A 23,144-nucleotide genomic window follows, 5' to 3' on the forward strand; every position below is an offset into this window, starting at 1 on the left:
TTTGCTTAGAAAATATTTTAATGTTTCTAATTAGTAGGGGTGAGCGTTCGGGTACCCGGTCGGGTTCAGATCAGGTATTTTGGATTTTCGAGTATTTCGGTATAGAAGTGTAGAACCCGTTCGGGTATTTCTGTACTTCGGGTCGGGTTCAGGTATTTTTAATTCGGATTCGGTTATTTCAGATCGGGTTCGGATATTTAGATTTTGAAAAAAAAAATTAAAATTTTCATTTCTCAAGTTTCTTATATTTAAAAATATAACTTTCAGTTAACTAATTTTTTATTTTTAATAGTTTGAATGGTTAATAGATTTGGACATAAAAATTTAAAGAGAAAAAGACCAAAATAGCACTAAATCAAGTTTTTGTTTCCAAACTAGCACTCAAGGTCAAAAGTCACAAAAATAGCACTTAAGGGGTGGGGTTTAGGGTTTAGAGTTTAGGGTTTAGGGTTTAGAGTTTAGGTTTTAGGGTTTAGAGTTGGGAAGTGAGGTTTTGGGGATAAGATTTCAAATTTTGAAAAATAAAAAAAATTAAAATTTTCAAAAGATAAAATGCTATTTTGGTCATTTTAGGTTTTGAGTGCTATTTTTGTGATATAAACTTAAAAATGTGCTATTTTGGAGATTTGCCTAAATTTAAAACTAAAAAGGCATTAATTTAGTTATTTTTTAAAAAAATTTGGATGTAACTTTTTGTTAATTTTTTAAATAAAAAACTTGACATGCATTTTCGGATCGGGTTCGGGTGCCACTTCGGATATCGGGTAAAGTGCACACCCCTACTAATTAGGTTGTTTGTTTTTAATAACTTACCATTCTAATATGAATTACTTGCGCAAGTTGAAATCATTAAATATGTAAATAACTTATTGACAAAAATTTTTTTTAATAACTTACCTTTCTAATATGGATTACTTGCGTAAGTTGAAATCATTAAATATGCAAATCATTTATTCACAATATGGATTACTTGCGCAAGTTGAAATCATTAAATATTATCTATTTAGTTTACCCTTGGGCAAGCTTTAGAATTAAGACAAATATTAAAAACTTTCCTTATTATTCAAACGGTAAACTTGCGCATGTTGATATCATATTTGTTACATTGCTTACAAAATATTTTAATGTTTCTAATTATGTTGTTTATTTTTAATAACCTACCTTTCTAATATGGATTACTTGCGTAAGTTAAAATCATATCATATGCAAATCATTTTTTGACAATACACATTTAATATCTTTCTTTAAACGATTTCATTATTTATTGTGCAAAATATTGTGCGTCATTAATATGATAAATAAATCAACTGTATATATATAGGAGACACCCAAAGTTTTAAAATACAAACATTCTCTTTTCATTCTTTAAAGTATTATTCACAAATCTTCCTCTCATACTATTAAGGTATTACGACGATGCTGCTTGTGTGCTAAGAAAAATGTGTTTAGACGCAAAGGCTCCTCATCTTTCATCGACTCTGCCGCCCACTTTGCCTTGGAAGTTCAATAAACATGTACAGCCTAATAAAGGACTAACCCGCCAAGGCAATGGGAACTCAGAAGAGCTACGTTGTGTTATTGCTGTTATTCGACAGTATGTTTTCTTAACATATAAATCACCTTTATCTCCTCTATATTTCTATCTGTTAAAATTTTGTTATTACATGACAGTGGCGATCGAACTCCAAAACAGAAGGTGAAACTAAATGTTACAGAGGAGAAACTGTTAAACCTGATGCTGAAGTACAATGGTGGAAACCCAAGAGCTGAGGTGCGAGAGGCTCCAGCTTTTCTGTCATCCATCTTTTATGAGAGCCTTGATTCATTTTATATATTTTTTTTCTTTTTGTAGACAAAACTAAAAGTGCAGTCCAGTTGCAAGACCTATTAGATGCAACAAGAATGTTAGTTCCCCGTACAAGGTAGAACCATGAACTCAACTTTTTGTGTCTTGTCTCCAAAAAGCATGTCTGATCTATCCTTTCCATGTATTGAATACTGGTAACGACAATATGGTCTTTCTTTTTTTATATGTAGACCAGGCCGTGAGAGTGATACTGATCCAGAAGACCTTGAACATGCTGAGAAGCTTCGCCAAGTTAAAGCAGTTATTGAAGAGGTTCTTTAGTACTTTCTCTTTTTTTGTTGAATATAGTCCGGAGAAAGTATTACATAGTATCATTTAGTAATACTATCTTATATCATTTTTTTGTTGAATATACTATCTTATAAGTAAGCTAGCATTATGCATTTTTTATTTAATTCATGAGGTCATTTTCAAAGCAGTCAAAAAACTTAGAAAATTAATAATCGAACCAGCTACCTTTTTTTATTAGACCGAACATTAGTTCCACCAATAATCATGGTCAACTTACCAACATGGTGCATATATGTCAAATTGACAAATCTACGTTTAAGTAACCCAACCTGTAAGGGATTTAGATTTTTTTTGTGAATCTCGTGGACTGATCTATCGCAGATTGGGGTTCATAGGTGAAGTTTCAAGAAATTGTTATAATTTGATTGGTCGATTGTTTTTAATTTTTATTTATTTAATTTAGATCTAAAAATTTAAGATAAGTCTAAAATCATTTAACATCACTTGTCATATAATCTAATGAATATTACAAATAACAATTTATGGAAACTAATTTTCAAAATTATAGAAAGATTAATAATGTTTTGTTTATTACTTTTAATATTTATAAACTATAAAATACAATGAACGAAATTTTATATAAGATAATTATAATATTTTTATATTCTACTTGATGAATTGTGTTCGAATATAATTATATAATAACTATTTTAAATATTACAAAATCCAAAAATGTTTATTAATATTATTTTTAAATTATTTATCGTTGTTTAAAGAATAAATTTATCATAGTTTTAAAATAATTTATAAAATGCTTACAAAATGCAAGGCAAAATTGCACTTTCAAGAGTTAAGTCGAGATCTGGATTAAAAATCCTAATAACTGGTAAAGAAGGGAAGCCGCAGACAAACATATTGAATGTTGTCTACAAACAAGTTTTTCAGAATATTTCGTAGCCACGGTACGTAATTTTAATATACTTTTTTTTTCAAATACAAATTTAAAATAAATAAACTGTTGCAATTATTTATTTTTTATATTTGCTAGATGGGTTGTGATGAGTTAGGAGACCGATGACGGTATGTCAATTTAATATTATTTCATGTTCAATAAAATTTAGAAATTTATAAATCTATCAAATAATGTTAACCCATCAAATTGCTTACAAAATTTATTTAGTTTTTTGTAAGTTTCTAATGGAATTTGCTTTCTTTATCGAGAAATGTACTTCATAATTTATATTATTTATGGATAATATTTTGATTTTTATTATGTTTTCTTTTATTATGTCTACATAAATGTTTGTTTATTATTTATGGAAAAAAAATATTATTCACCTAAAATAAAGAATTACGAAACATATACAATACAATTTTAATTAATGATAATATTATTTTTAGTTACTTCTAAAACTATATACTATTTATTCTATTTTTTGAATGAAAATATCTTCGTAAACACACAAAATTTTTTTTTGAGGTTGTAATTATACGTACATAGAATATCTGCCTCTTCATACTGACGTTACTGTGTTCCTTCTCGTGAGGTACGGACCGAGAGAGAACACAGGGTGCGGGCCGGTCATGTTCTTATGCCCGCACAGGGTGCGGACCGGTCACCTAGTATTCAATTAAACAAAAAGCTTTTAATATGTTCTTATAATTCGACATTAACAATTTAAACAAAAAGTACAATTCTAACAAATTTTAAAAATATCCATACCACTGCAAATGAATGACATCAGATAATTGATGGTACACACACCAATTTTCATGTTTTTTCCCATGTGCATAACCAAAACAGACGTGAAATTTTCCTTTACATTCATGAAACTTTTTTTGGTAACCTGCCCAAAATAAGACCAACCACTTGTACATGCAATTTCTTTCGGACTAGCATTAATCAAAATATATTTCTAGAAAATAATAAAACGGAATGATAATCACAAAAATGTAGATAAGACTAAAAATAGAATATTCTTCTTATAGAGATATGAAAATCTTTGTAAATAGAAACAATGAATATTGATGTATATCGAATCTCTACTTGTAATATGAACTAGATTTTGACCCGCGCTTAAGAAGCGCGGGTTTGAGATTTTTAATTTTTAATAAATTTTAAATTTAGTATAATTTTTTTTTGTTTCACACTATAACTATTGACTTTTAATGTTTTTATTATTCATTATTTTTTATAGTGTGAGATTTGTTTGAAATAGATTTAAAGATGATATGTATGTTTTTAGTATTAAAGATATTCATTATTAAAAATATATATTTTAATTATTGAACTGTATTAACCAATGTTTTGAAAATCTGATCGGATCGTACGATCGAACCAGTCGGATCCTGACTCGCTCTTTTAACTGGTTCTGAGTTGTGCTAAAAATCAAATTTGAGTTAAATCAGACCTAGTTCAATATAAAACCCAGTTTTTGCAAATTCAAGTTAAAAATAAAAGAAATTGCAAATTTTAATAAGATTTCATCAAAATTTAATATTGTTTTCTACTACATATATAAATAAATTAGTTTTAAAATGGGACATTAATTGTGACAACCCGCGCTGTGGGACTACCCGCCCATGGGCCCCAGGCTCACAGCGCTGCAGCGCACCGACCCCAACCCCTCTATTATGAGTTTTCACTAACTCCATAATTAGGTTGTTGGTGGGCCTCGAACCCAAGAACTCACCCTTTAACAGCATTCCCACAGGACAAGCTGTCACTAATATTTAAAAATATGTACATTAATATTAATCCGTTTGTTATGACTATTTCTTTAAGTTATTTTCTGTATTAATAAAATGATAATAAAATCTTTAGATAAAATATCGTTGTTAGTTACAATATCTCTTTTTGTACATTAAGGAAATTATGAGTTGATGTATGGAATATTACTTTAGCTTAAAAATAGGCTAAATTATATGGTGTTAGTGTAACTAATAGGTCCAAACAATCTTGCATAAGTAGATTTTTTAAGAATGCTTCTGTTTTAATAGTATAGATCTTGGTGATTTAAAAACACACGGTTAAAATAAGGTAAAAAGATGAAAGGAGCAATCATAACAGAAATCATTTTAAGGTAGGTTATAAAGAGCAACACTTCGGCCTTTAAGGGCATCTCCAATCCTACTCCATTTTCAACTCCAAACATCATTATGGAGTAAAATCTTCTCCAACCCCACTCCATTTTGGAGTTGAAAATGGAGTAATGGCTAGGGTTACTCCATTTATGGAGTAATCTTACCCATTACTCCATTTTGGAGTTGAACTTTTTTTATTTATAAAATGGTCCTTTGAATTTTTTATTGTCAAAGGACCTGTTCGTTTTTGGAAAAAAAAATGTGTTACATGACATTATGACTACATGTATAATTTTACATAAGATGATAATTGAAGATGAGCGTGAACTTGATGCACTTTAGCTTAAAAATAGGCTAAATTATATGGTGTTAGTGTAACTAATAGGTCCAAACAATCTTGCATAAGTATATTTTTTAAGAATGCTTCTATTTTAATAGTATAGATCTTGGTGATTTAAAAACACACGGTTAAAATAAGGTAAAAAGATGAAAGGAGCAATCATAACAGAAATCATTTTAAGGTAGGTTATAAAGAGCAACACTTCGGCCTTTAAGGCCCAGAAAGACGGTAAGTCGGTAAGAATTTATTGAGGTAAACGGCACTGGTTTTGGTTACTTAGGCCAGCTCCAATGGAACTGCAAAACACTATTTTATTGTGATTTTTGCACCAAATCATCTCCAATGGGACTGCAAAAATTACACCATTTTAGTGTAACACTAAAATTTGACACCAAATTTGGTGTGACACTATTCACCACACTAAAACACTATTCATCCCACTAAAACACTATTCACTTATTTTATTACTAAAACATACAATTAAATAAATAATAAATAAAAAACTTAATACATATAATATTATAAAATAATTTTAGTGTGAAGTTTAGTGTTATGGTTGGAGAAGACTTTGGTTTTAGTGTTGAAATTACACTAAAATAGTGTGGTTTTAACACTAAAATAGTGTTTGTGGTTGGAGATGCCCTTAATCATGAAACGGCACGAAGTTCCCTCATCCAAATCGACGATCAAATAAAATATGGAAAAGATTATAAACCGTCCAATAAAAACATAGACGGGTCCCACTCCATGGCACGTTTGAGGTTATTACATTTATGGTGCACCATCACACACCTGAATTCTCACCCCTTCTCATACAGCAAACCGTTTATTCTGTTAAACTTCCCTCCACTTCTATCTTCTTCAAAACCTCACCTGACTCCATTGATAGCTAACTTCTAGGGTTTGCTTCGATGTGGGGCTTCGATGATTGTTGCAGTCGCTGTAAAACTAATGACGCGGTCGTGTACGATTACGTGACGAAGAAGATAAGTTGCTCCGACTGTGGTCTTGAGTTTGGTCTCTTGACTTCTGATCTTGGAACCTCGCGTAACCCTAGCTGGCTAGCTCCCATCCTATCTCCGTAGCCAACACCGAGCCGAACAACGCTTCTTCTTCTGATGGCGACATTCTGAAGAACCTTGGCTTCGATCCCCTTGCCGTGGCCACCACGCAACAGAGTAACGCTCCTTCCGATCACCATCATCGCTTCTATGTCCGCTAGGTATCGTTTTGTTTTCTTTCTATTAAAAACAGTTAAAACTGTGCAGAGTTAACTATCGACTTATCCATTTGTTTTACAGGTTGAAGCTTCTTGCCACAGTGAAGGTGTGTGTGTTCTTGATAGTTAGTATACAAAAAAAGAGCTTGAATTGTTGTGTGTATGTTCTTGATAGTTAGTATAATGAAAGTTTGAACTAGTGTGTTATTTTTATGGACATGGTTCCTAATGGACATGGTCACTCTCTGTCCACAAACAATAAATAGACAAATGAACATGTGCTAAAGGACGTGGGCGAGCTCGTTTCAGCTCTAAAGAAGATTGTAAATGATGAACAGTGACTCTCTTTTTTCGGAACTTTTTTTATTACGTATCAAAGTAATCTGTTTGTAACGCAGCCACTATTACATTTGGAACACAATTATAGTAGCGATATGCATCATTGTTAGGGATTACTTGTTTCGCAAGCAAAACAGGGACTTAAGAACCCTATTTGTTCTACTTATTGCAGCGGCAGGTCACCGTCATCAGTTGCAGCCTCAGTGGTCTATATCATTGCTCAACTTTCTCACGAGAAGAGAGTACTGCTTAAAGGTCACAATTTCAATTTTCAACTAACATATAAACAGTTCACGAGCAAAATCTGGCTACCTCTTCTCTTAAACCTAACTTGCTGTGTACACTTGATGAGTTGCAGATATAAAAGACGCCACTGGAGTTCACGAAAATACGATAAGGCTAACATACAAGGACTTGTACCCATATCTGTCAAGGATAGTACCCACGTTGGCGTGGTTTGCCAACGAAAATGACCTGAAAAAGCTTCGCAGTCCCTAGTTATCTCTATCTACGAGGACACAAGCTCATCTCACCCAAGGAAGATTCTTACTTAATGCCTTGTAGAGAGAAAAACAAGAAGTTTTAGTACATATTACCTCATGAATACGCATCATCAAGATTACGATCCAAAGTGTATGTAAACTCTCAGTTACTTTGTTTGAAGAATACAAGAACATTCTGTTTTTGTTACATTTTATGGTAAGACAGGGAGGTCTATGGAACTGAAGTAAAAGAAACTAACACGACCCTGAGCGATATGTGGCGGAGGCCGCGGAGCCATGTTATAGCATGTGGGTCAGTTGACCCATGTGAATTTATGAACAAAATTTTTACATAGTAATTGCTTTATAAAACTGGAAAACTAGTGTAAATTTTAGGTAATTGACCCCTATGATATATGTTAATTATGAATTGACCCCCTTGACCAGTTTCTTAGCTCCGCCAATGCAGCTATGCGGCTTTGCAGGGCTTTAGGGCATCTCCATCTCTACTTCATTTTTTCCTCTAAAATAGAGTAAAAGTGATTATGGAGTAAAGAATGCTCCAACCCAACTTCATATCTCACTCCATAATGAAGTTTACTCCATAAATGGAGTAATCTATTTTTTGTTTGTTCATCACTCCATTATAGAACGGAAAATAGAGTAGGATTAGAGCAATTTTACTCCATTTTCACTTTTACTCCATTTTGGAGGAAAAAATGGAGTTTTACATTGGAGATACTCTTAATGTATTCTTTGCTAGGTGGGGAGAGTCCCTGTAAAATATAATATGATTGAGTATGTTGAGTAAGATGTTTTGTAAATCTCTACTAATAAAAGGAAGCTTTGGAGGCTCCATAGGACGTCCACATCAGCGGAAAAAAATTATCCCGAAAGATGACACGTGGCATAAAATATAATTTTACATTTTAATATTACTTATTTTCGAAAATTGTAAAAAATATGTAAACATACAGCATAAAAAATGGAAAAACTACATTAAACATATGTAAGATTACTATTTTTCACTTAAAAAAAAGACGGTTTATCTCCATAATGTAACATTACCGTTTTATAAAAAAAACAAAAAACATTATATATAATTTCGAAAATAATAAATATATGTAAAACATACAACATAAAAATGGAAATACTACATTAAACATATGTAAGATTACCATTTTACATTTTTATTTTAAGAAAATAATATGTAAACATACAACATAAAAAAATGGAAAAACTACATTAAACATATGCAAAATTACCATTTTATATTTAAAAATAACAATAAATGTAAATATACAACATAAAAAAATGGAAAAACTACATTAAACATATGTAAGATTACCATTGTTCACTAAAAAAACGGGTTATCTTCATAATGTAACATTACCATTTTATAAAAAAAAGAAAAAAAAACATAAATATAACTATTTAACTATTTGTCCAAGTTCTTCTATTAAACATTGCCGTTTTACATTAAAAATGGAAAAATACGTAAAGATTTAAACATCTATCTTAAAATATAAAATATATAAATTAACTAAATATAAAGTATAAGAAAGAGAAATACTCAATATATAGAAAAATAAATAATAAGTAAATATTATAAATATATAAATATACGAATTATATATACAATAATAAGTAAATGCACAATTTTTAAAAAATGGAAAGAGTACATTAAATATTAAACATCTATCTTAAAATGTAAAATATAGATATTAAGTAAATAGAAAGTATAAGAAAAGGAAATACACAATTTAAAAAAATGGAAAAAGTACATTAGTATTTAAACATCTATCTTAAAATGTAAATCAATCTTAAAATATAAAATTATTAGCAAATAGAAAGTATAAGAAATAGAAATACACAATATAAAGAAAAATAAATAATAAGTAAATATATAATATAAGTAAATACCAAATTTAAAAAATGGGAAATTACATTAAGATTTAAAAATATATATTAAAATTTAAAATATAGATATTACGTAAATAAAAAGTATAACAAATGGAAATATACAATTTAAAAAAAATGGAAAACGTACATTAAGATTTAAACATCTATCTTAAAATGTAAATTAGAGATATTAAGTAAATGAAAAGTACAAGAAATGGAAATACATATACAGGAAAATAAATAATAAGTAAATAATGTAAATATATAATATATAAATTATATATGTAATAATAAGTAAATACACAATTTTTTTAAAAATGGAAAAAGTTCATCAAGCATTAAACATCTATCTTAAAATGTAAAATATATAATATAAGTAAATACACAATTTAAAAAATGGAAAAAGTACATTAATATTTAAATATCTATTTTAAAATATAAAATATAGATATTACGTAAATAAAAATATAAGAAATGGAAATAAACATTTTAAAAAATGGAAAAAGTACATTAAGATTTAAGCATATATCTTAAAATGTACTTCTATCTTAAAATGGTAGTAAATTATATAAAAATGGAATTACCACATTAAACCAAAAAAAAATGTATAGTTTTACATCAAGAAAGTCCCTATAAAACTCATTATTCCATCCACATCAATCTCACACTATTAAGAAAAATTTCAAAGCACTCGAGCAAAAAAATAGTTTCACCATCAACTCTTGCCGTCCCAGAAACCTTTAATGACCTTGAATGAGATTTTCTTATAACAACAAACTTTTTGTTAGGTAGATTCATTGTTGGGAAACCCGCAACTTCCAAAAGCTAAACTTATTCATGGGAATTGAATTGATTTTCATAGACTCAAAGGTATTCTTACAAATTTAAATTAATCTAATCCATAATTTTATTGTTAATATTCATACTAACTCTTTTATGATCAAACCATTTCAGTTAATAACCATTCAAACGTTTATCCCAAAACACTTCCTTCCTCGCCGAATCAGGTATTAGTTCATGTTGGTTTAGTATTGTTTTTGGTTTACTAACCGGTTTAGGATGGTCCTATTGTAAATATAATTTAAGTTGGTTTAGTATATATTATGTTTAAAATAACTTAAATTAAATAATAATAATATTATGCTTAAAATATTATTTTAGAGAGTTTTCAAATATATTTTACAGAACATTATAGGTGATGAATTTAATTTATTAAATTCGGTTATTACTTAAAACTAAGTTTTTTAAAAAACATACTAAGTTATAAATATCAATGATGGATTGGTGAGTATAACATGAAGACAAAAATATAAATATCTGATTTTCAAGATAAGAAATTCAGCTTTTATTCATATACTCAATATATAATATCTTAAATTATTTTTAAAAAAATATACATAATTTATATATATATAGATTAATCTTCCAAAATTAAACTATTATATTATATATGAATAATGTTTTTAAATAAAAATAATTTCTGATTTAAAATAAAAATAAAAACAACAAATGGTTATTTTCAAATAATGGATGTAATTTACATTATACTATCATTTAACAAGTATTAGATACGTTTTGATATATCATTATTTTCTATTTCCAGAAAACAATAAATTGTTAAACATCAATATCATCTAGGTTAAGTATACAAACAACGCAAATTCAAACATCACAAAAAATATTTACATAACCATTATAATACAATAATTTAATCAAAAAATACAATTAAAAAAAATATTAAAAAGAATAGTTATATACTTAATATTTGAAAGTAAAATATATTTTTGCTAAAATTGTACTTACCTGGCCAAGGAGATCGACCATATTTTTACGGATCGATCGAATGTTGAGCATGTGGTCGATCCGAAAATACTCTGCAGTTTAATAAAATCTCTAAAACATTTATTCCAACACTCAAAAGATAGTTTGGTAAATATGATAACTAGATAGCCAATAAAATTTCAAAAAATATTTAAATAGTAAAAAATATGTTAATTTAACGTGTTAAAATTTAAAAATAAATTTTAATTATGACATGCATTTTAACATTTATATAAATATATATCATAGCCTAAATATAAATAATTTAATAATTTAAATTAGAAAAAAAAATAAAAATCCCGGGCGTAGCCCGGGTTAATCCCTAGTAGAAACAAAAGTATTGTTGTATATCCAAACTCTATTTGTAATGTGAATCTTGGTGATTTAATTCGTACACACGGTTTAAAAAAGGTAAAAAAAGATGAAAGGAGCAATCATGGCAGATACAACACTTAGGCTTTAAAGGCCCAGTACATTCTTCTTAGGCCCAAACAATATCGTCACGGACTCACGTGAGACGGTGAGAGTTTATTCAGGTAAACGGCACTAGTTTTCGTTACGTAGCTACGGAACGGCACGTAGTTCCGTCATCCAATAGACGGAGAAGATTATTGAACCATCCACTAAAACGTAGACCGGTCCCACACCATAGCTAGTTAGCTAAGTTTGACTGTTTGAGACTGTTACCTTTACGGTGCACCATCACACAGTGAATTCTCACCCCTTCTTCCTTTCGTCTATAAAAAAGGGGGAAGCAAAAGCAAACCGTTTATTCTGTTAACTCCCTCCACTTCTCACCTGACTCCATTGATAGCTAACTTCTAGGGTTTTCTCAAGATGTGGGGCTTCGATGACTGTTGCAGTCGCTATCAAACTAGCGACGGGTTCATGTACAATCACGTGACGAAGAATGCTTCTCCGTCTTCTGATGACAACTTGCAGAAGCTTGGCTTCGACCTTGACGTGGGCACCACGCAACAGAGTAATGCTTCATTCGATGATGCCACCGTCATCGCTTCTATGTCCGATAGGTAGCGTTTTGTTTTTCTTTCTTTCTTTCTTTCTATTTAAGGAACTCAATATGTTCTTTTAGGGTTTCTTTCTATTTATAGTTAACTATTGACTCATCCATTTGTTGTACAGGTTGAGTCTTCTTGCGACAGTCAAGGTAAGTTTTTTTTTCTTAGGGTTCGTCTATAAACCTTTAGTATGTGTTCTTGATAGTTAGTAACTTAGTATACAAAAAGCTTGAATTGGTATGTGTTTCTTGATTGTTAGTATAAAAAGCTTGAACTAGTGTGTGTGTGTTCTTGATGGTTAGTATACAGAACGCTTGAACTGGTGTGTGTGCGTTTTTGATAGTTAGTATACAAAAGCTTGAACTAGTGTGTGTGTGTGTTTCTTGATCTGTAGAATCAGGCTACTGAGATCTCAGAACAAATAAAGGGACAAATAAACATACCCAACGTTCGTTTTGCTGCTTCTATCTACATAGCCTGTAGACAAAATGGCATGGCGTTGAGTATAAAAGGTACACTCAGTTTTGAAAGATTCTTGTGTCCTGTTTCTTGATGTTGAATCCTTCCTTCAAAACCTTTTTTTTTTCTTCTATATAGACATATCTTCTGTTGCCGATGGAGCAAAACAGTCTAAGATTACCAGTGCAGTCAGATCCGTAGTTGACAAACTTGGCCTTCCTCCTCAGTTGATGCACATCCGAGCTGCTGAGTTTGCAGTGAGTTTCTGTGCCTTCTTAACCTCTTGGTTAATAATAGCTTCTCATTTGCTGATATTATGTTCGTCTGCAGAAGCGGTATTCCACTGAGCTTCAAATGAATAGCGAAGCCATTAAAGCTGCTGAAGAAGCTGCAGAAAGGTGTACTGACCATGTTAACAGGTACCTTCACTCTTTGGGCAGTTTCTGGAACTTAAGATGTAATAACCTTGATTCTACTAATTGCAGAAGCAGGGCTCCGTCATCAGTTGCAGCCACAGTCGTCTATATCATTTCTCAACTTTCTTATGAGAAGAAGCTGCTCAAAGGTTGCAATTTCAATTTTCCATGGGCACCTCTTCTTTCTTTACCTAACTTTATGTTACACTTGATGAGTTGCAGATATTAAAGAAGCCACTGGACTTCACGAAAATACCATAAAAGGAACATACAAAGATTTGTATCCATATCTGTCAAGGATAATACCAACGTGGTTTGCCAACGCAAATGACCTGAAAAGGCTCCGCAGTCCCTAGTTCTCTATCCTACGAGGATACAACAAGCTCATCTCACGGAACGAAGGTTGTCTACTCTTCAGTCCCTTTATAAGGTTCTTACTAAATGCCTTGTAGAAAAAAACAGAAAGTTGTAGTACATATTATCCAAAGTGTATGTAAGCTCTCAGTTACTTTGTCTAAGAAAAACAAGAACATTCCGCTTTTTGTTTCTTGTTACATTTATGGTAAGACAGGGAGGTCTATGGAACTGAACGAAAAGAAACTAACACGGCCCTGAGAGATATGACAGAACCTTAACGGTGCAGCTATGCGGCTTTGCAGGGCTCTAACATCATCTTTGCTTGGTGGAGAGTCCCTGCATACAGAGGATTTAGTATGAAAAACTTGCTTTCAGAGTTCGAGCTAACGGAAAAGCTTACCCTGATAAGCAAGCCACAAAGCTCGGTTCACCAGGAGAAGACTTCTTGAACCGGCTGTTCGGCAAGTACACGTCAAACACAGCTCTTGCATCAGAGAGTAGCATATCTCCCAAGAGTTTAGTGACACTATCCTCTTCTTCACCACTTGGTGTCATAATCTCAGCACCCTTTGACGTCCAAGGAACTCTATGCCTGCCTAAGATGTAACCAAGACCCTTCAAGTATCTATAAACCTCATAGCTTTCCCAACAGCATCCACTTTTCTCCTCTGCAACCATCTCATACAAGCCCTTCAATGGGATCACAGCATCATCATCACTCAAGATCTGCAACTCTCCTATCTCACTCAAATACCTGAAAAAGGAAGAAACTTTATCAGATGAATTGAGTTAAAAAAACAAAACAGAACTTTGTTTGTTCACTCACAAAGCCTCTTCTATGAAACAGTATGTCTTTCCGGTACGAACGATTCCAGTTGTTGTCCAAAGCTTCCCTCTTTTAACCTCAACTTCAGCCATTCCTAGCTCTGTAACCCAACGAGCCTTTGAAGATCCAACTCTACAATAAAAAAAAAACAATGAGTTGATGATTAGCTTTAACATACAGAAACTAGTTGATGAAGTTAGATCCCACCTGAATTGTAACTTGGGTCCTGAATGAAACTCTTCGTCGTCATCGGCTGCGAACCAAGCTTCTTCGGTCTCGCTTGAAGAGGAAGCTTCCCAGCATTCTTCCTCCATAAGCGTTTATGTTTTGGAAACTCTCTGCGGCAATTCGTCGAACAGCTGGTGTACTGCTAAAACGCTTCGATGCGAAGTAGATCGTGCAGTCTCTGTGGTTTTGAGTTTTATATTAAACCGAATCAAGCAATAATGAATTATAAAAGACGGACCCAAACCCAACCGGATTAAACCGAATGCCTCATTATTGCTCGATTCGGTTTAGTGAACTATATTTTTGCAGGTTTAATCTCCGCATCATGTCACCAATCACCATCACATGTGAACAAAGAGAAACAGTGGTGAGGAGTGTTCGGTTTAGTACGTCAGGTTGAAACTGATTCTATCATAGTATTTGTTAATCCACTGAATAACAGGAGATTAATGCTTAACGTTAATCGCTAAATAGATGATAATATTTATAGATGTATATGTACCCATTAGACCAATGTTATGTTAACGAGTTAAAAATCTTGAATTTTGATATCTGTACACTTAGGCTTGAAAACAAGGAATCATTTACTAATAACCTGCCTGAAATTAATATGTATTGAAGCTTATTAGTTAGCATCTGGATTAGAGCTACTTGGATTGACTTCTCCATTTGCTGCGGTAACTGATGCAGAGAAGATAGGTTCAAGACTCTCGTTTACGCTCTTTGTTTGTCTCTTTACCCTTTTTGTTCTCTGAGGCTGAAGAGGAGCATCTCCTTCTTCATTTGCTTTGGGAGGGACTCTAAGTTTCGGAGTTGAAGCAGCAGCTTTTCTCTGCAAATCAAAGCACATGCCTTTTTAGTAATATACTCAAGCCAGAAGGGTATCAATTTAGCACCAACACAAGCTTGATAAGTAGACCAACTCATAGTGTCATCACTTACCTTTTTGTTACTGGGTTTCGTCTTCTCCGGTTCTTGGGAAGGTTCCTGTTCCTTATCCTGTCGTTCAGCAGCATCTTCCAACTCTTCCAAAGCTGCATCTCCTTCAGCATCTATTCTGATACATTTCACTGGCTGTTTTTTCTTCTGCCTGTCCCTTACCTGGAAGACAAAATGAAGTTACAAATGGTAGTATTTAGAATTCATTTTGAGTTATCTTTAACTATGAATTGCAAAATGATTAGAGGTGACTAGAATGCTTTCTTATCCCCCAACCTGTAATGGTAGTTCTCTGAATTTCTGCTCCAGTTGTGCTGCCTCTGCATCATCCATAAGCAACGATACCACATCCGCAGTTCCAAAAACATCATCACCCTGAACATGACCTCCTGTCATTACAAGCTGTTGTACTGTATTTTTCTGACTTGCCCTGTGCAAAATTTTCTCTTCCACCGTCTCCTTGCAGATGAGCCGATAAACAGTTACCTATAACAAGTTTTTCGTTCCACAACAGATCAGACGAGAAAGATAATAATCACTTGTTCGCTAGCATGAAAAGGAATCGAATCGGTGATCAATGCAGAGTTCTTTGGATATGAAATATAGAGGAATCACTTACATCTTTAGTCTGACCAAGACGATGAGCTCTGTCCATAGCTTGTAAATCCAAGGTGGGATTCCAATCACTTTCATAGAAAATGACTGTGTCAGCAGCCGTCAAGTTGATACCAAGTCCTCCTGCTCTGGTGCTCAGCAAGAATACAAAAATATCGCTCCTGCAACCATGTAGTGTTTAACGCTTTGTGCCCAGCAAGCCTCACGTGAACAATAAAAGAAAAAAAGGCTCTAGAAAGTTAATTCCTACCTCTGCTGAAAATCCCTAACCATATCTCGGCGATCCATGATGGTGGAGGATCCATCAAGCCTGAGATACTTGTACTTTCTATAGTTCATGTAATCCTGCATTAAATTAAAATCAAAATGTAAAACAAACGTGTAGATAAGGATGTTCATTATAAGTAAACGCAAATATTCATTTTGTATTATTACCTCGAGAATATTCAGCATCTTTGTCATTTGTGCAAACAGGAGCACCCTGTGATTCCCAGCTCGAAGTCGCTTCAATAATATATCAAGCGTCTGCAGCTTCCCAGAGTCCTACGATCCAATTTTGTGATATGAAACAAGAGCTCAAAGTAAGGCTTAAGTTGCAAAAGAGAAGAGACTAACCGTTAGCAACTTTGCAGGGTCAAAACTTTGCATTGGAGGACAAGAACCAAATACTCGGTGTGTCAACTGAAGCGCAGGTTGTACAACTGGAAGTTCTGAATCAATTTCTTGGATCAAAGGATGTGGAAGGTTGTTCGGCTTCCTTGGTCCATTAGCTTCTGAAGTTCGTGCAAAGCCGATTAATAGTCTCTTAAGCCATGGCTGATGCATCTCCTCTGTAGTTCCGTATGCAAAGTTTCTATCCGAGCAATGAACGCTTACCTGACAAATGCAAATTCAAATAAAACATGGTTGAGAAGACTTGGTAAGATACTACTCAGGTAAGTAGTTTGCAACTTAACGATTCAAAATGAATCATACCGGTGGAGCTCTGGCTTTTGGGATAAAAGTATATGTAGAATGTAGGAGTTTGATATTTGAAAGTAGCCTATCCTGATGAGAAACCACTAGAGATTCAAATGAGTGACATGTAGGCCTTGTGCCTCGTTTCCCTTTCAGCAAACTCGTTTCAAGTTTTGATGGCATCAGCAGCATTCTTGTGACAGCTCTGGTTTTACCTCTTGTGATGTTACCTCCACTAAGATCATCATCGACGAACTCCATAACAGAGTCTAATATTTCATCTAAGAATTGCCGCTCCCATTTCAATATAGAGAACAATAGTCTTTCCATGGCGGAACACAAAGCTAGATATCCAACTTCTGATGGTGATAAATCCATCAAGCGTGAAAAGCCAAATGCTCCACTTCCACTAACTGCTTGATCTACGCTACTATCAGATGAGAATATTGACCTAAAAATACTTTCAGGTGAATATATATTAAAATGCTTCAGGAAGGATTCTCTTGATAAGCCCCGCCTGATGGAAGAACAAAATGTTTCAGAGCTTTGGAGCATTTCTTTCTGCAGGAGTTTAGGTATCTGAAAGGGAATAAAAAGATTGAAACCAAAGTCAGAGGCTACAAGATACTGTCGAGCTTGGTACTTAATTGAGGTATTGAATTTCACCTTGTATGTTATGGGATTTTGACCACCGGAATAATGTACATCCTCTAGCTCACCAAAGGGAGGCAGCAAAAGAGAATTGGACATCACTCCAAAGTAGAGATACGAGCTCCCTTCATTCCTTTCAAACAACTCTGGATGGTTACAAACCTGACATGGAGACACAAGTATATTACCATAAGCCACAGTCTTGCATATGTATGAGAAAGCAGGACAAGTAAAGCTGGCTTGACAAGAGAGCTTGCCTTTCTAAGTTGAATGACAATATTCATCAAGTTCAATAATTTCTTTTCATTGAAATGCCCACGGTTGCTGTCAAACAACTCAGCCAGAGAAATCTTGTTCTTAATAGCTTGATAAAAAGCTTGCTGTCGAGAACTGAGCTTGCAGTGTACAGTAACTTCTGTCTTTGTGGTTAGCTCAGAAACCACATCCTTTTTGAGACGTCGTAGCATGAATGGCTTTAATATTGCATGCTGTTTGGGAAAAGAAACAAAATGTGAGTGACTAGATAGCTAAAAAGGTAAAAAGATGCATCCAGTTTACAAACTTGAGAATGCATGGAGAACCAATAATCACTAACTAAAATTAACAATCAAGTTGGCTCAGAAACAGAAAAAAAGAATCCAGAAGCTCTGTGTTCATGGCATAAGCATACACATCAATTTCATGAATCGAAAATGAAGGCGGAACCGCAGTGATAGTGCAAGAACCTATACAAGGATCCTAGCAAACTAAGAAAGAAGCAGACAGTCACGAAAAGAACTTGAGGTATTGCTATTCTAAGGCTGCAAACAGAAAGTAAAATCTCACCAGTCTGTTAAGCTGGTGCTCGTTCAAAGTGCCTCCATGTTCAGCATGATTCTCGATTCTGTTAATCAATATTGATTTTGTATCAGAAACAAGAGTGTTCACTACAAATTTTTACATGACCATCAAAATCCAGACAAATAGTACATACCCTCTTGAGAACCACTCGTTAAATTGTTCATGGCTGTCAAACAACATTGGCATGATGAAGTGCAGCAGGGCCCATAGTTCTGCCATGTTATTCTGAATTGGAGTACCAGTCAGAAGCAATCGGTTCCGACAGTTGAAACTAAGAAGGGTCTTCCATCTTATACTGTCAAAGAACAAAAAAATTGAAACTTGCATGAGAATTACGCATTTCAATACAAACGTAGCATTCCATGCACTGGGAATTAAACATAGAAAGAGGTAAGAACCTGGTGGAATTTTTGATTGCTTGGGCCTCATCTAGCACCATATATTGCCATTTGACCCGGCGAAAATACTTTTCATCGGTTACTAGTAGCTGATAGCTGGTAATTAAAATATGAAAACCAGCATCCCTGAAAAAGAGAGGAGACAGCAGAGAAGCTTTAAAAAAGAGCAAAGAAGATTTACTGATTGCAAAGCCTTTGAGAGAATAAGCCTAAAAATACCACACATCCGTTACCTTCTGTACATACGCTTGGGATTGATATTCTTTCTTAAGATTGTCCGTTCTTGTAATCCTCCCCAATATGGAAGAGTTTTCAAGTCAGGACAGAAACGACTAATTTCATCAGCCCAATTGTTAAGAACAGAAGCAGGGGCAACAACCAGAAATGGACCCCAGATGTTTTTCTCCTGTGTGAGAGAATGAATGCGTTTAAACATAGCCAAACCACAACAGATAAAAAGGACCAACAATTCGATTTACCTCAGCCAAATGTGCCAAGAACGCCATAGCTTGAATAGTCTTACCCAAGCCCATTTCATCAGCAAGAATGCCATTCAGACCCTGGAACATAAAAATATAATCTTAGTAACAATTGACTAGTGTACACAAATAAAAATGTACATAAAATTTGAGGAAACCTGCTCATAACAATTGACTAGCCACTGAAGGCCTTTCATTTGGTATTCTTTTAGAGTTCCTTTAAACAACTCTGGAGTCTGAACTGTTGATGTTGCAGGCATTGTAGATCTGCAAGTAAGAGAATTAATTGGCTTTGTATCTTAAACTCAAGAAGATAAAATGAGATATTAAAACTCACGGGTTGTGCAAGTCTATATTGCCCGAGCCAGAGACTGAGACATCATTTGGTGGTCCGTCCATGTCAGAAGTTTGCCGTAGCTTCATAGATTCAGTGTCAAACGCATCTGTTATTTTTTTCTGCTTAGATACTGCCTCTTGGGCAGCTTTCAGGGCATCTGCCTTCATTTTAGCATCTTCAGGATCCTCCACCTCAGAAGGTTCTTCTGCTGCAGGTTCTCGGAGCTCTTCTTCGACCAGATTTTCATCTCCTATCGAAAAGGATTCTGAAGGCTTTGAATCGGTTTTGTTTTGCATGAAGTGACTGTAAAGTTCAGTCTGTTTAATAAGAAAATTGAGCCTCTGTTGCTGCCTTTGCGCCTCTCGAAGCTCCTGTTCGCGTTTTAATGCCTCTGCAGCTTCCTTCTCCTGTTTTTTCCTCTCTTCTGCCTGCCAACATAGTCAAATTAATCCAAGTGAACTGTTCAAACGAATTCTAGCAGAAGAATGACATAATAACATTCAAAATCTACTACTTCCATAATAACTTAAACACTTTCTACAGCCAATTTTATAGAGTTGTGAGTACTGTTTAATCCCTCATCTACGAAAAAGGGCAAAGAACCCCAGAAAAAGCCTCTAAGATAAAATAAAAATGGCAGCAGAATGTGTAATTATATCTAGTTAGTAGCCCGTAAGGGTACTAGAGTCTAAGGAGAATAAAAAAATGTACCATCTGCTTGTCAAACCGCTTCCAGAATAGCAGCATGTCTCTGGATATCTTCCTGGTGCGAATTGGTGCACTCCTTGGCAATTTGTATGATCTAGCCACCTTATATCTCACCTGCGAACACAAAGTAACAGCAAATGAGAGCTTACTCTAAGATGAAAAGCAAGAGAATGACACATTTTATAAAAGTGAATAAAATAAAAATTAAATGGGTATAGGAGAGCCAATTTCAATTACCTCTCTTTGGCAACCATCAGCAAATCTCTTGGCATCAATTGATTGTTTCCGATAAAAGTTAGTGAAGACTCTATGGTGTTTTGGTATATCTCTTCTGACAATGTTGATCCAGACTTTTCTAATCTTGTCCCTTTCTGTCTTCTCAATGACTGCAGGATCATTCTTCACCTTCAGCTTCTTCAGCAGACTTCGTTCAACAATCTGCAGAAAGGATACATAAAAGAATATTAGTAAAAATAGATATTGTTGCCAGAGGCTTGAAGGATAAAAAATAATGAAACTAAACCTCATATGTATCCCCCTTCTCCAGAACCTTCACGTAATGGACCTGTAAAACACCACCCTCTGATAAAATCGTCCGTGCCGTGCTTCCAGCAGCTCCTTCTGGAATGACAGAGTTAATTGCATCTTCTGACACCTTGAGGCTAAATTTTGGGTTGGAGTTTGAAGCTGACAAGGCCTTCACTCTCGCTTGAAGAGATTCATACTGAGGTCGAGGCTCACCCATTCCATTACGGCTTCTAACTCCAGACCTTTTAACGCTAGCCATCACTTCTTCTAATGATCTCAGATCCAGAGCTCCTCTCAAGTAAAAATCTTCCACACGAAGATCTGAAAAGCTAGGTAAGTTCAATGACGCCACCAGCTTGTCATAACTTGGAGGGATTTTGTAAACAACACCATTACCAATATCCAAATACGAAGGCTCATATGCTATTCTGCAAACAATGCAAGCTTCAAAATTTCAACGCAAATTACACAGAGTTGCACATTATCCATAGAACACGAAAAACGTATGAACAACATACTTAGGGGTAATAGCTGAACCACGATAGCTTCCTCGCCCTTGTGAGATCGCATCCGCGTCATAGAATCTCCCACGTTGACCATTTCCTCTGTAACTGCCCACATTGCTCTTCCGCATCAGAGATGTGTGATTCCCCTGAGACTCCCTGGAGCTACTTTTGAGTCTTTGCACATGCTCCTCAAGCATTGATCTGTAATGCTCCTCAGTAATATGTTGATTGTAATGGTCATCATCATCATCACCAGCTTCTTCTATCCACCGCTTTCTCTTCTTAACGCCGTTGCCGTAGTTAGCAACTAAACCATATAGACAAATATAAATCTCAAAGTGTCACACTTGGTAGCAAACTTAAAACACACACAAAAACCAATAAAGTTAGTACCTTGATTGCTTCTAGTTTCATCATAATTCTCAACCTCATCTTCATGTCTAGGAATCGTGAAGTTCCTCAACGGCTGCAAAATTTGAAAACTTTTTAGCAATCACCAAAACTACATTCATCAGTGAACAAATCATAAAGCTTTGATTTTTTGAGACCGTACAGACCTCGAGATTGAAGAGAGTTGCGTAACGCGAGTCACTCCTTCTTGAACGATCCATGAGAGAAGGATTAGAACGATACGGCGTCAAAATAGTCTTAAGAGTTCGTATTGAGGAAGAACCCTAATCCCAGTAACGATAGAGGAGAGGGAGAGAGAGGTAAAAGAAGATATGCGCAAGTTAGGGGACTCAGCCGGTAGGGGAAGAAGACGAGGCTTTTAAAATGCGCCATTCGATTAAAGCTTCTTACCGTGCGCCCCTCCTCCACAAGAATCATTTAATCACCTTTTTTTATTTTGTGCCAAAAACCCTTCCGATAACGGACGCTCGGATAATGACGGAGATGATATAGATCCCTCGGGGGTGAGAGGGATTTTTTTTTTGGTAGGGGTGGGCATAGAAAATTAAACCAAATATTTGAACCAAACTAAGCCAAAAATTAAACCGAATCAAACCAAATCCAACATAATATATATTCTTTATAGAAAATTTTACCGGAAAAAAAAACAAATCTAAATAAATACCATAAGAACCCAAATATTTAAGAAAAAAAGTTCATATTAAACACAAAATCATCTCAAACAAATATAAATATTTTAAATAGACAATTCTCTCAAATAACCATTTTTAAATTTTTGTCACAAAAATAACATTCAATAAAGAAAATAACCAAAACAATTTATTTTTATTTTTCAAAATTTTAATATTTATTTTTTATTTTTAAAATTTTGAAATCATATCCTCAAAACTCTACCCCTTAACTCTAGTGTATAAAATGCTCTTTAATAAAAAAAATTGATCATTTTTCTCATTAAAAACTATTTTTGTGACAAAAACTTAAAAATAGCCGTTCTAAAGAATTTCTCTATTCTTTCTAATATTCTAATAAACATCTAAAATAATTATGTAATAGTAAACTATTAATAAATAATTTAACTATTCTTTTTCACTAATTATTTACATTTTTTTTTCTGTTTTTGGTCGATTTTAAAATGTTCTTAGATAATAAATCGAATTTACTCTCAACAAGTTAACAAAAAAAATA

The 23,144-nt window shown here is 33.7% G+C and overlaps 3 protein-coding genes across 5 annotated transcripts; 1 reads left to right on the forward strand and 2 right to left on the reverse strand.

The window, feature by feature from the left end:
* The first annotated feature begins 11,743 nt into the window (after nt 1-11,743).
* On the forward strand, nt 11,744-13,719 carry LOC106449146 (transcription initiation factor IIB-1). Of its 2 annotated transcripts, XM_013890948.3 has the most exons (7): nt 11,744-12,316; nt 12,429-12,453; nt 12,699-12,816; nt 12,902-13,020; nt 13,094-13,182; nt 13,249-13,328; nt 13,402-13,719. In XM_013890948.3, the coding sequence occupies exons 1-7, from the start codon at nt 12,123-12,125 to the stop codon at nt 13,533-13,535; spliced, it is 759 nt and encodes a 252-aa protein (XP_013746402.1). In that variant the 5' UTR covers nt 11,744-12,122; the 3' UTR covers nt 13,536-13,719. The 2 variants fall into 2 exon arrangements, with proteins under 2 accessions (XP_013746402.1, XP_022573633.1); XM_022717912.2 differs by having other exon boundaries at nt 13,094-13,328.
* LOC106449144 lies at nt 13,632-14,916 on the reverse strand. The gene is made up of 4 exons (XM_013890947.3): nt 14,570-14,916; nt 14,363-14,494; nt 13,937-14,290; nt 13,632-13,872 (listed from the first exon to the last, which is right to left on the reverse strand). Exons 1-4 carry the CDS (start codon nt 14,674-14,676, stop codon nt 13,737-13,739), a joined length of 729 nt encoding a protein of 242 aa, XP_013746401.1. The 5' UTR covers nt 14,677-14,916; the 3' UTR covers nt 13,632-13,736.
* A 119-nt stretch (nt 14,917-15,035) lies between these two features.
* On the reverse strand, nt 15,036-22,416 carry LOC106445201 (chromatin-remodeling ATPase INO80). 2 transcript variants are annotated; one of them, XM_013886716.3, is made up of 23 exons: nt 22,106-22,416; nt 21,942-22,014; nt 21,561-21,855; nt 21,038-21,470; nt 20,752-20,952; nt 20,518-20,628; nt 19,807-20,234; nt 19,628-19,736; nt 19,470-19,550; nt 19,224-19,396; nt 18,991-19,116; nt 18,726-18,887; nt 18,578-18,635; nt 18,010-18,240; nt 17,768-17,914; nt 17,120-17,680; nt 16,760-17,020; nt 16,580-16,687; nt 16,395-16,489; nt 16,149-16,305; nt 15,806-16,015; nt 15,533-15,691; nt 15,036-15,422 (listed from the first exon to the last, which is right to left on the reverse strand). In XM_013886716.3, the coding sequence occupies exons 1-23, from the start codon at nt 22,157-22,159 to the stop codon at nt 15,216-15,218; spliced, it is 4,440 nt and encodes a 1,479-aa protein (XP_013742170.1). In that variant the 5' UTR covers nt 22,160-22,416; the 3' UTR covers nt 15,036-15,215. The 2 variants fall into 2 exon arrangements, with proteins under 2 accessions (XP_013742170.1, XP_022573632.1); XM_022717911.2 differs by lacking the exon at nt 22,106-22,416 and having other exon boundaries at nt 21,038-21,486.
* Between the last annotated feature and the right edge of the window lie 728 nt (nt 22,417-23,144).

The sequence above is a fragment of the Brassica napus genome, chromosome A4 (genome assembly GCF_020379485.1).
Source record: "Brassica napus cultivar Da-Ae chromosome A4, Da-Ae, whole genome shotgun sequence".
In the NCBI taxonomy this organism is placed as follows: Eukaryota; Viridiplantae; Streptophyta; class Magnoliopsida; order Brassicales; family Brassicaceae; genus Brassica; species Brassica napus.